The sequence below is a fragment of the Lathyrus oleraceus genome, chromosome 4 (genome assembly GCF_024323335.1).
Source record: "Lathyrus oleraceus cultivar Zhongwan6 chromosome 4, CAAS_Psat_ZW6_1.0, whole genome shotgun sequence".
NCBI lineage: Eukaryota > Viridiplantae > Streptophyta > Magnoliopsida > Fabales > Fabaceae > Lathyrus > Lathyrus oleraceus.
This window is the reverse complement of record NC_066582.1, coordinates 486,645,645-486,659,836: the sequence shown is the minus strand read 5'-3', so window position 1 is coordinate 486,659,836 and position 14,192 is coordinate 486,645,645. Positions and strand designations below refer to the sequence as shown.

Genomic DNA, 14,192 nt, shown 5'->3' with positions numbered 1-14,192 from the left:
ATGAGATTTGAAACAATAGGTACAAAAACTTTAACTCTCAAATGAAACCTCGAGCGCACCAACTTCGCTTGGAATTGAAAACTAACAAGAAAGGTATCAAGATTATTTCTGAATATGTTTTGAGAATACGTGCTATTGAGATTCAGTGCTTGCCATTGCAGATCCATTCATAGAAATGGATCAAATTGATGTAATACTACAAGGCCTACCAAAGGAATATAATCCCTTCATTATGATGATTTATTGAAAATTGGAGCCAACTGATATTTATGATGTTGAAGCCCTCATATATGTCCAAGAAGCTCAGTTGGACAAGTATAGGCAATAGTTGGCCTCCCTCAGTGCCACTGTAAATAAGATTAAGGCTTGCTTAACTTAGATTTTTCTAAACATGATGCATATAGTGCTAATAGTCATCACTTTTATCGTGGAAGAGGTAGGAACACACATGGAAAAGGTCATGGCAGACAAACTTACACTACTGGAAACAATCCTACATGTCAATTGTGCAACAAGTATGGCCACTATGTTCTTGAATATTGGCACAAGTTTGATGCTATTTTTGAACCTGCTCATCAGAAGTATCATCCCTAAGGATCAACTTACAACGATTCAACTGGAACTCAAAGCTCCAAGGTTCAAGAAACACCTGATCCATATTTTCCAAAAGACACCCCTCACATCTATATTGAATCCATATATAACTAGATTCTCTTATACAAATATCATCATTTACCTTACTCTCTGAATAATCAACATTTTCCTTCATCCCTCTTTTATTTTCCTAACAAAAACTTATACGTTGTGGGCTAGGAAGTAGGAGCCCACAATTGGGATCTAACAGTGATAAAAAATTCTAATCATATTCAGTGTTTTATAGAAAGTGGTGTTCGAATGAGGTATGTTCGACCTAGTCGAAGTAGGAAATCTAGTACGATTTAATTGTATTCAATAGAGTCGAAAATAACTTATAGTTGTTGTGTCAAAGTCAAGGAAGTCAAAGTGCATCTCGTATGTTTTGGCTTGAGCTTTGATTGCCTATAAATAGGCATGCCGTTGTAATGAGTTTAATAACAATTTAAGCTTTCTAAATTCCCTATTCTCATAAAATTTTCTCTTTTCTCTCTCCTTTCTTTAATATTATCCATTCTTCTTGAAACCTAATTGTTTCATCAATTCCAACAAATTGGTATAAACGAGGCCGGTTGCGATTCAAACAGAATTTGAAATGGCAAATGGTAACACAACATCAATGCAATTTCTAGAGAATATATTGGTTTTAAAACAGGAGAACTACAAGAGGTGGATTGTGTAAATGAAAGTCATCTTTAGATTTCAAGATGTGTCTGGAATCATGAATGATGGAGTACTGACATTAGAAGCGAATGCAGATGATGCTTAACAAGTTGCACACGAGAAACGAAGAAAGAAATATGGAAAACTCTATTCTTAATCCATCAATATGTGGATCCTATCATGTTTGAGAAGATCATTGAAGAAGAATCGGCTAAAGGAGCGTGGAACAAGTTAAAGAACTTGTACGACGAAGATGAAAAGTAAAAGAGGGTGAAGTTGCAAATGTTGAGAAAGAAATTGGAGACGACTAAGATGAAGGAAAATGAACCAGTATTATAATTTTTTTACATGTGCGGTGTTGTTAATGAACCAAATGAATGTGTGTGGTAAATGGATCTCCGATTTGCAGAATATTAAGAAAGTGTTGAGACCTCTGATTGCAAATTTTAATTACATTGTCGTGTTTATTGAAGAGTCCAAGAACCTTGCTGAGATGAAGGTAGAAAAAATTCAAGCTTCATTTGAGGCTCATAAGATGAGACTGAAGCAAAGGAACTCAGAAAGGGAGAAAGTGACTGAACAGGCTTTGTAAGCAAGACTCATTAAGAAATATCATAAAGCAAAGGCGGAGCAGAGAAAGAATATTGCAAATGATGAGAAGTCAAGCAAGAGTTCAAAGAATCAATTTGATTCAACCAAGAAAGTCATGGGCAACAAGTATTCAAGGAAGAAAGTTGACATTAAGGAGGTACAATGTTATAATTGATAATGATATTGTCGAAGAAAGAAGGAATCAAGAGTAAACAACGATGACGAAGTGAAATATGCACATGTTGGAGGAAGCGACTATGATGATATGTTGCTCATGGCAGACACTTAGTAGAATAATGAGTAAACCAACATGTGGTATTTGGATTCAAGATACAGCAATCACACGATGGGTAACAAAAACCAATATTTTAAAAATTGGACCAAACCAGTCATTTCAATTGGTTAGACCGGGAACCGGAGTTGAATCTAGTCCGGTCAACCTTTCAAAACCACTAGTGGGTCAAAACCAGAGTAAAACTCTATTGAACCGTTCAAAATTGTTTGAACCAAAGAATTGGAGCTGGTTTTGTAATACCGCTTGGTTCAAAAAATGCATCGAATCAGTCATTTTTTAATATTTTTTAATAGATTTTTTAATATGTCAATATTAAAACTTAAAACATTTCTCGATCACAAAAAAAAATTCCTTGTTTTTTCTACAATCATACAAACTTTTAAGTTCTCTCACTCTGTTATAGTTTTTCTTTCAACCACACTTTTCGTTATCACGTCATCTCTTTCAAATATAGTCACGATGTCCAGCTCAATATTGATTATTGTTCAAGTCAATATTTTTTGTCGTTGTAAATTATAACTTGTTTGTAGTCGTTCAACTTGAATTTACCTATCGTTCACTACGCCAAAAAAGTTTTTTAACAGCGCATCTTAGACAGCGCTTTTAAAAGAAAGCGCTGTCTAAGGTTAAAATAAAAATAAAACACGGAAAATGTTCTAAAAAAATAATGAAAGCGCTGTCTAAGGGGGGGTCTTAGACAGCGCTTTTAGAAAGCGCTGTCTAAGACCCCCCCCCTTAGACAGCGCTTTTAGAAAGCGCTTTTAAATATAGACCTTAGTCAGCGCTTTTGAGAAAGCGCTGTTTAAAGTCTTTCAATTAAAAAAAAATTAAAACCAAAAGCGCTGTCTAAGGTGGGGGTTTAGAAAGCGCTTTTGGAAAGCGCTGTCTAAGGCATATCTTAGAAAGCGCTTTCCACAAAAGCGCTGTCTAAGGTCTAATTAAAATTAAATTTCAGACTTCTATTTTCGTTCTCAGTTCTTTTTGTTTTCCCTTCTGCGATTAAACCCCTCCAGCGAACCCTAACAGCGAACGAGAATACATTGTAATCATTCGGTTTCAATACCAGAAAGTGTTTGAAGAATCGGTTTCAGAACGTCATTTCTACTGCGGTATGTTCTTCATTTCTGCATTTTTAACTCATTCAATTCGAATAAACTGATTCTATTTCATTTCTTTCTTTTCTGTTCAAAGCTTGAATTAGGTTTCCAATCGTCCCCGATTTGGTTCTGCTTCTCGTTTCGTGATCGATCGACGACTGTGGTTTAGGTTTAGGGTATAGATTTCACCATGTCAGATTCCGATTCTTCCTCTTATGGCGGCGAATACAAAAACCTCAAACAAATTAGTCGCGAGAGTAAGTTCTTTTTCCTTTTGTTGGTATGATTGTTGAACTTGTTCCGTTTATTTCTTCTCTTAATTTTTTTGTTGCTTCCGGTTGTAAGCGAATGCTATACAGTGTATGCTCATGGTTTGATTTTGAGTTCGGCATTATTAACTTCACTTTGCTCTTCACACATTGGTTCTGGTTTTACTGAACACTAGTATAATTTGTGTTTTGGTGCTTGTAATTTTTATTTGGTTTCGGAGTTTTATTAGTTAAACTAGAAGATATGTGAAAATCTGAGTCATGCTAGTGTCTCAAAACGTGAGCCGTTCCGACAGCAATGGCTCCGGCCTGGCTCTCTGTAATGCTAAACCACAGATTTGATTGCTAATTAAGCAGAAAATTTTAAGTTATGCCGATTAGAATCTTCTAACATAGTCCAGGATCAGAGTTTGCAATATTTAGTGTCCTCCCTTTTCTAGTTCAGGATGATTTTTTCTTCTTCTCTGTTACACTAATGAATATTCTCTTCGCCAATTCTGCAAGTAATATTTGGTTAGTTCTAGTTGTGGATACCATGTTCTGCCATATTGAATGGAGAAGTTATCTGAGGATATATTGCAATAGACATGTTTCAGAAATAGACAATGTGTTAGAGTAATGTGTCTTGTTATAACACTTCTTTGATGATGTTAAATATAGGAACCATTTGCAGATGGTATGTTTAAGGAGTTTTCCATCTCTTTGAAACTCCAAAATTTTTGACACCTTATTGGCTGTATGTTCTGAATTCCTTTTGCTTGACTCCGTAACTTGCCCATATTCCTCTCTGTAATTAGAATTTGGACTAAAGACTTCTTTGTGATGCACACCTAGAAGCAAAGTTCTGGTTCCCAACAGTATTGCCCACTTTCTTTATTCCTGCTAGTCTACTTTGAAAGTCCTTGCTCCCCATGTAAATTTTTCATTTAAACTTCACAACTAAATATGTTCAATTGAATCAACAACAACAACAACAACCAAGTCTTATCCCACTAAAGTGGGGTCGCCTACATGGATCAAATTACGCCATAATGTTCTATCAATGACCATGTTTCTATTTGATCAATGTCATAGAGATTCAACAAAGCTTTACGCTAACTGTCGACTGCCTATCTCAACACTCTTCTTTTATCCGGACTTGAGACCGCTATGCATAACAAAAGCTAACATAGACAAGATTAGTATTAAACATGACAAGAAGACGGCCACACAATGGATTAGAGAAACTCATGAAAAGAAAGAAACTTGATGCCGTGATAACACCTTTTTCATCCTTTAGTAGTATACTCGCTATTGGAGGTTATCCTGGAGTGATTGTTCCAGCAGGATATGAAAAGGGTATATCATTTGGAATTTACTTTGGAGGTTTGAAAGATTTAGAGCCAAAGTTGATTGAAATTGCTTATTCATTTGAGCAAGCAGCCCTTCCAAAATTAGACGTTTGAAGTAGTAATGCTTTACGGCTAAAAATTAAAATAAAAGGTGGAACTTTGACAGAATACTGGAGTGAGTTTTGTATGACTAATAATGTGTTTTTTTATAAGAAAAATATGTAATTTAAATAAGATTTTTTTGTTGTTGATAATTTAGGCTTTCTTACTGTTGATAAATGGTTTAAACTCAATATTATTTTATGAATATTGTAATTCATCTATTATAATTATTTTCCAAGTTACCATCTAACATTTGCCTAATCATTACAGTGGACATTGGTTGTTGCTCGCAATCAATCCTATCCGAGAAATTGTGTATTATCTTGACTCGTTAGGAAATGATTGGACAACATACCCGGATATGAAGGTCCTAATTGACACGTAAGTGAGAATGTTCAAAATTTTTCTTAGTTTATGTGAATTGTTCTAATTGCTTCATTTTTATTTTATTAGCGTCCTACAAGCTTTTCGGGCCCAACGAGATATCCAAACCTCAAGGAGGGGCGCCAACTCCATTACATGGATTAAAGTGGCGGTATATTTTTAATTACCACATTTTTTATTATATTAGTGATGACACTTGATAAAACTTAGGATTTATAATCCATATTTTTTTTTCATATGTAGTGTCCTCAACAACGTAATCAAATAGATTGCGGGTATTTCATGTTGAGGTTTATGCGAGATACTCTTGCTTTGGGCCGATTAAAGATTCCCACCGATGTATGTATTTCTAACTTATGAGTTATTTTATATTTACACATATCTCATATAATTAAATAGTTGGAATTAATTCAAAATATGTTATATTATTATGTAGTACTTTGATGAATTCAAGTGTGCATTTTATACAAAGGATCAAGTGGACGAAATCAAAGAGGAGTGGTGTCAATTCAAGATAAAGCTCAATGTTTGTTCATAAATTTGTGTAATTAATGTGTACATTTGTAGTATATGTTATGACTTGTAAATGTGTACATAAATTTGTATATATTTTGATACATTTAAGGCAAAATTGGTTTGAATTGGTATATATATATATTTGTTAGCTAAAAATTGGTAGAAAAAAGGCCAAAATGGCATATATAAAATGTGATAATTGTCTGTCAAAATCTGGTTGAAAACAGGTAGAAATTCTGGTTTATAAACCTGGAAAAAATGTGGTTTAAAACAAAAGCTTCAAAAATTTTCGTATACCTTAGACAGCGCTTTTGTAAAAAGCGCTGTCTAAGGGGGGGATTAGAAAGCGCTTTAGGCAAAAGCGCTGTCTAAGGGGGGGGCTTAGACAGCGCTTTTTGAAAAGCGCTGTCTAAGGTATACCTAAAAAAATTAAAATAGGAGGGTCTTAGAAAGCGCTTTTGGCCAAAGCGCTGTCTAAGGGGGGGGGGGGGGGGGGGGCTTAGACAGCGCTTTTAAGATTTAAAAAAGCGCTGTCTAAACCTTTAGCAGCGGAGGTTTAGACAGCGCTTTAAAGCGCTGTCTAAGGCTAAAAAAAGCGTTGTCTAAGGTCTTGTTTGTTGTAGTGGTTGTTCAATTAAATACGTTGTATTGTTTATTTTTAGTAATTCTATCTTATTTAATTTATGTACTCTTAATTATTTGAATTTTATTTTAATTATTATGTTCTATTATTTTAATTTTGGATTGAATTAGTTTAACTTATTTTATTTTAATTCTTTATTTTTTTTAAATGATTCTTAAATGAAGGTTGAATTAAGTGTACAATTATATTGATGTATTGTATGTAACTTCAATGATAAGTAATTTGAAAAGCATAAGTCAATTACTTGCCAAAGGGTATAACATGGAGCTGGAAGAAAATCTGATGAAGGTGTATAATGGTAATAGAAGGATGATCCTGAAGGCACCATTCTCAAACAACAAAACCTTCAAAGTAGAGATTAACACGATTGATTATTAATGTCTTTCTTCGACCACTGTCGAAGAAAAGAACTGGCTATGGTATCACATGTATGTACACTTAAACTTCATGGATTTAGGTATGCTCAAATAGAATCAGATGGTGTATGGCTGACCTCAAATAAAGGAACCAAGTCAAGTGTGTGAAGAATGCTGCAATGCAAAGCAGGCTAAGAAAGCATTCAAACATGATTTATCCATGAAGTCGAGAGAAAAGCTAGAGCTTGTTCACTCTGATGTGTGTGGACCTTTTGAGGTAAGGTCAAATGGAGGTAATTTCTATTTCCTAACTTTCATAGATAACTTCACCAGATATACTTGGATTTAGCCTATTGAAATGAAGAGTGGGGTATTCACACAATTCAAGAAGTTTAAATTGCATGTCGAGAAACAAAGTGGATGCAAGTTAAAGAAACTGAGAACTGATGGTGTAGTGAATACACCTCTAGAGAATTTGTAAGATTTTGCACTAATAAAGGTATATAGCATGAGGTCATTGCACCCTATACACCTCAGCATAATGGTATACCTAAGAGGAGAAATAGAAGTATACTAAACATGATTGGGTGCATGTTGAAAGCTAAAGATATGCCAAAAAGATTTTAAGGTGAAACTGCTTTGACAATAATGTACATTCTAAATAGATGTCCAACGAAGAAGATAGTCGAGAAGACACCTTATGAGGCTTGGACATGGCATAAGCAAAATGTTATTCATCTTAGATTATTTGGATTAATTTGTTTCAGGCATGTAACTGAACCATTGAGGAAGAAATTAGATGATCAAAGTCAAGCTATGATGCTTATAAGTTATCATTCAACTGGTGCATATAAGCTGTATTCACCAAATAATGATAAACTTGTGATCAATCAAGATATTCTATTGGATGAAAGCAAAAGGTGGGATTGGAGTCACATGTAAGTTCAACGGGAGCATGAAACAATCATAATTATGTTTGAAGAAGACCAATAAACTAAAGTCCCAACTAATCAAAATAAAGAACCACTTGAGCAGAATGTTAGGAGATTGACCAGAACAAGAACAAAGTCAACAAGGCTAGCTAGATATGACAAATTTCCAAATCAAGTAGTCGATGCAGATGGTGACTTAATAGAAGAAGTAATGATGATGGTTGAATTAGAACCAAATTTAGATCAAGCTATGAATGATTTGAATTGGTTAGCATCCATGCAAGAAGAACTCAAGGCGGTCGAGATGTGTTGTTCTTATTGGATTAGCCCTTTGGATTGGCTACATTTTAGAAAAACAACAACGTTGAGAAGTGTAGAAGTATTCAAGATTGGTCTAGCTTGGTAAAGTTGTATGAAGCTGCAGAAAGGACACATGCTAGGCGCGATGCTGCAACATGTTGGTACAACATCTGGGCCTTGCTCAACAGGCGCAAAAATGCTGCATTTTTTAGTATGTTCTGCAGAAGATTTGTTAAAGATTTTATTGCTATTGGTTTAGCAATATGATTATGTGATTTGTTTTCCAGTTGGATGAAGACTAATTAGGATTTAAATTTGAATTTAAATTAAAACAAATCATATCTTGTTGGAGATATTCAAGGAACAAATCAAATATCCAACAGATTCTGCAGTAACTCTGGATGAAATCAAAGATACTATCCAAGGAGAAAAATCCAGGGTTATTTTGATATATAAAGATATCAAACCTATATTAGAAAGCAAATACTCCCATTGAAGATCTTATAATGTCAGGGTTTACAAGAGTCATTGTTATTTTTATGTACACCTCTATGTTTCAGTAACTTGGCATAAAAGGTTTGTATATTTGAGTTATAATCGGCATTGTTATGTACACCTATTTGCTTGAGTAACTTGACATATAAGGTTTGTCAAGTTAATTTGTAATATTCAACATTATTTCATCTTATTAAGATTGAAGTTGATCAATAGGGTTTAGTGGTTGTTTGCCCATTTCACTAGTTTGTGGAAAGAAGAATGTGAGTAGGTTCTCATGTTTAGGGGGAGACTCTAAAGAGAAAGTCACTGGGTAGTGTTAGGAAGAGGCATTGAATAACATGTAGTTTGTTGTTGCTTGTAAGTCTAATTGTACTAAGCTACTAATAGTGAATTTCCTTTCTTGGGTTGTGGACTCATTCTCAGACGTAGGTGTAGTTTCATCGAACTGGGTAAATAATTGATTTTGTTATTTATTAGTTTTCCACTCCATCATCTATTACTTGCTAGTGTAGTGGGTCTAGCATATCTTGTTGAACATGTTGTTAAAGCATTGAGTTCGACATCTGTCCCCTGAGGAACAAAATTTCGATTGGCATCAGAGAAGACACCCCAGCATGTTGGGTGAGCTCCAAGGAAGATAAATTATGCTAAAATGGAGACAATTAAATATGGGTGATTAGTTAACAAACCACCTGTTTTGGATGGCACAAACTATGATTATTAGAATCTGATGATGGTGGTTTTTCTCAAATCCTTAGGAAACAAAGCATGGAAAGTTGTGATCAAGGGATGGAAATATCCAACGATTACCTCGGGAGATGGTACAACCAGCCTAAAACCAGAGGATGATTGGACTGATGCGGAAGATAATGAAGCCATTGGGAACTCCAAGACATTGAATGCCTTTTTCAATGGTGTGGACAAGAACATGTTCATGATGATCAAGACACGTTCAAAAACTAAAGAAGCATGTGAGATTATGAAAACTGCACATGAAGGCACATCCATGGTTCGTATGTCAAGGTTCCAGCTCCTAACAACAAAAGTTGAGACCTGAGAATTAATGAATGAAGATGAAACTATGAATGAGTTTTACATCAAATTGCGTGACATTGTCGATACATCATTTGTCTTAGATGAAAAGATGTCTGAAGGAAGGCTTGCCATAAAGATTATCAGATCATTACCTAAGAGATTTTATATGAAAATGACTGCTATTGAAGAAGCTCGGGACCTAAGTATTATTGCTTATGATTAATTTTGGAAATAATTTCTCATTTGCTTACAAATGAATGATTTAATATTCAAATGCTTGATTTTGGAGGTGAGTCGTGGTTACAATGAAATTAACAAATCATACATATATATATATATATATATATATATATTATATATATATATATATATATATATATATATATATATATATATATATATATATATATATATATATATTATATATATATATATATATATATATCATTAGTGAAAAAAGTAATATTGTTTTATATTTTATTTATGGTAATTAAAATAGTTTCATATTTCTTGAAAATTGAGCTTAAAGTAGTTTATATACCACACATATAAACTTCAATTCAATAAGGCGTCCTTTCTAAAGAATAAAATCGTGAAAATCGTGAAGGTTCTCACATCATAAATGGGTAATATGTTATAGTCGTAGTGGTGTAAATTTGAGGTCAACTGAGACGATAATTGACTTGAAGATTCTTTATAATATCTATTTTCACTTTTTTTTATTAGTATAATGTTTGGTATTTTACGACACATGAGTGCTTCTATGGTAATCTATGTACTTGTAGAAGATATGTTGTTTTATTTTATAGAAATAACAATTTAGTAATTTAGTTTTTAATATTTGTAGTTTCAATATTAATAAGAGGATAATAATTTCCTAGCCACTATTATGATTTCTCAATCTTTATAAATAAGATATTACATAAAAAAAAATTATTATCAAATAAATTACATTAAACTAATGAAACTGTGTCACAACACACAAAGCTTACACATAATTGTGACATATTGGAACAAGTTTTATTTAAGATACATAGATGATACCTTTTACATAAATTGTAATATTTTCACATCATATTTTTCATATATATATATATATATATATATATATATATATATATATATATATATAATACTTTAAACAAGTTCGGACATGAGTTTACCATGAAGGTGCAAATTTATAACTACTGTACTCGATTTTAATGTAAAAAGTAATATATAACAGAAATAATATGCATAACTAGAGACCGATTAAATGAGACGAGGACAATCATCATCCTCACTCACGCTATCATTAGGAACCCAAGCAATAGCCTTGTTGCCAATAAAATGACAAATAGGGACAGTTCCAGGTCTAACTTTGAGAACTTTATAAAGTGCATTAGCATTCATACCTCTTGTATCATGATGACAGATAGTTAATGCGTTTGATTTAGTTCCATCAGAGGCCACCAATGGAACCTTGTAAATCGTTGTCGCGTTGACTTGGTGACAATTAAAAACAACAATTTTTAAATTCATTTTATGACACATAACTGCTTTGTCCCCGATTTTCTTCACTTCCTCCACCACATATTGAGTTTGATTTTGAGCAAATGAACTTGACATCACTTTAATATTCTTCCCGAGCTTTGAAATAACAAAATACATCATTGATTCGAGTGATGTTACACAATGTCTATCTTCCCCTATTGCGGATGGTTTCTCACAATAATCACGAAGAATGTGTGTCTCTTTTTCATCTAATGTGCGAGTTATAGAAGTTTGACTTACTTTTTCAAGTTTTTTAATGGTTGTTTTACGAGGCCATACTATACCTTCAAAATGTTTGTTTGGTCTCTCAATTTCTTTTTTAGTTGCTTCATTTCGCCATGCTCCAAAAGGTTGGATTGGCTCCTCAATTTCTTTTTCATTTCGCCATGCTCCAAAAGGTTGGATTGGCTCCTCAATATCTTCTTTCGTTGCTTCACCATGAGGTTGGGTTGATTTCTCAATTTCTTCTTTAGTTGCAACATGTGTGCTTGCTTTTTTGATAAATATTTGTGCATTTGATCGTGATGGTTGAATATATGATTGTTTTTGGATACCCAAACTCATTTCTTTTCCAGGATAAAGGTCATGGTTAAAAAAGACAGTCCAATATTGTTTCATTTCTTGTCCTCTAATGAGCTCAGTGTTATCTGTAATATTAAATAATTTTTTTAGAAGTACAAAATTGTTATTATTTGCTTATAATAAATACCATAGTAATATCTACTAACTTGATAACACCAAATCTGAAATAGTCTTAGGAATTGGAGTGTTTGGCCAAATAGAATTCCAATATTCTTCTCCTGACATAGAAGCATTAACTTCCATAAAAGCAACCTGAAATATACATTGATGTTAAAATAGCAGTATCATGGAATTCTAATTGAAATTTTTATTTTTTTTTATTTTATTAAATTAGTAATATTGAATACATTACTAGTAACTTAACAACATTTATTTTATAATCCAATATTTACATTTATAATTTCTCATCAACTAATACTTAAATACCTAATTGACAGTTTTCTTCAAAATAAATAAATATCAAATATCAAAAAGAGAAGAAAAAAATTGAGTCACCTAGTTAATTTACAAAGTACTTCAGAAGACATCTGCATTAACTCCAATAGTAAGTTATCAAACGAAGTAACTAAATATGATTCCACGCATTTGATAAATATTGAATTGTTAGTAACTAGTTACAGTTTATTTAACTTGAACTTTATTAATATGTAAAAATAAATCTAAAAATGTTTTTAAGAGATTAATTACTATATACTGTCAGTGTAAAAAGTTTTACACCGTCGATTTATCACCATTATCCGTTTGTATTATTTTATAGATTTTTAAAATAAAAGTCAAATTTATTTTAATATCCGACGTCTATGATTAACTGACGGTATAAAATCCTGTTAGACTGTCAGTGTATTTCAATTAAACTCTTAATTTTTATACAATATCATCTCATATTTATAAAATTCATTTACATTTTACTTTAATAATAATAAAATATTCAATTATTGAAATATATATATATATATATATATATATATATATATATATATATATATATATATATATATTATATATATATATATATATATATATATATATATATATATATATATATATATTTCAGAGTTGGATATAGAATTATTTAACACTTCATACGTTGATAATGATTTTTCATTAAAAGGACTTATTTACACCGTAACCATCTCCAATTATCAAACAAAGAGCCTTATTTCTCTTGGTGGTGTTGAGGATTCTTTCTTTGATTTTTAATTTTACCTTGTTTCTATTTTTTTCATATTCTTTTAATTGGTTGTTGATTATTGAAACAATTAACCATTATTAAATATATAAAACAGCCATTTAGTTAAACGAATTTAATTTTTTTTCTATCTGTTATGTCACATAATAGTTTGTCCAATAAAAAAATTATAAGTGCTCTAACATAATTAATTATTGATTAACAATAGTAAAGTTTATATCTAATAAAAAGTAAGTGATTTCTGACTAAAATAAAATAAAACTTTTCAAATCACATACAATATTGATGCAAATTGAAGCAATAATAAGTGATACAGAAAAGCAGAAAATAGCTTACACAAAGAAGAGCTAAAATAGAGAGACTTGTAAACTCCATTTTAGCTGTGAAGTTGTAGAAACTCAGTGAGTGTGTATGAGTCTCAAGATCTAACTACACTTCAATATATATATACAGAAAATTTGATGTCCATCGCAATAATAGAATGCAATAATGAAATGTTGGATCCGGTTTTTATGTTTGACATGATTTTATGGGCATAGCAATAATTTTTCTCTGTCACTTTCATACTATAGATTAAAAAATAAGAGTTATATAATATTCAAGTATTCTTTTTCTATCAATAAAATTATTTCAGATGAATTTATCTTCAACTGACCAATGAAAATTGATCACTAGATTTTAATCTTATCTTAACCACTATATCACATTGTTGGTGTATATAATTTTAATTTTTAATTTTTTTAGAATCAAATATTATTCTATGAAAAAAAATGATAAATCAATAAAATAAAATGGAACAAATATAAATATAATTTGGATCAGAAAAGATTTGACAAATATGTTGGATTAGACTTAACAACACACATACCCTAAAATACGCACAACAATATTCTAAATACCGATAGGATGTAATTCATGACGAAAAATGAAGTTTCCCAAATAACATAAAGTAGACACGTTCGTAAGTGATCAGCAAGAAATTGACACATTCATAAAAGTCCATTGACACGTTATCACATTATACTGAATCATTGCATACATACCTTGTATTGAAAAATACCTACAATTATAACTAAAATGTAGTATTTGAAAAGGGTTTGTTTAATGATTACGTAGTCATCTAATAAAAATATATGTAGTCTACAAATTTTTAAATCTAATTTAATAGAATACATAATCGTCATTGTCATACATCATATTTTTTTTCTTTTGAAAAAACTTATGCGAAAGAGCAAACAAGATT

The 14,192-nt window shown here is 31.8% G+C and overlaps 1 protein-coding gene across 1 annotated transcript; it reads right to left on the bottom strand.

Moving 5' to 3' along the window:
* Positions 1-10,803: 10,803 nt before the first annotated feature.
* LOC127076485 (unknown seed protein USP) lies at positions 10,804-13,509 on the bottom strand. The gene is made up of 3 exons (XM_051018150.1): positions 13,286-13,509; positions 11,907-12,012; positions 10,804-11,825 (listed from the first exon to the last, which is right to left on the bottom strand). Exons 1-3 carry the CDS (start codon positions 13,322-13,324, stop codon positions 10,897-10,899), a joined length of 1,074 nt encoding a protein of 357 aa, XP_050874107.1. The 5' UTR covers positions 13,325-13,509; the 3' UTR covers positions 10,804-10,896.
* Between the last annotated feature and the right edge of the window lie 683 nt (positions 13,510-14,192).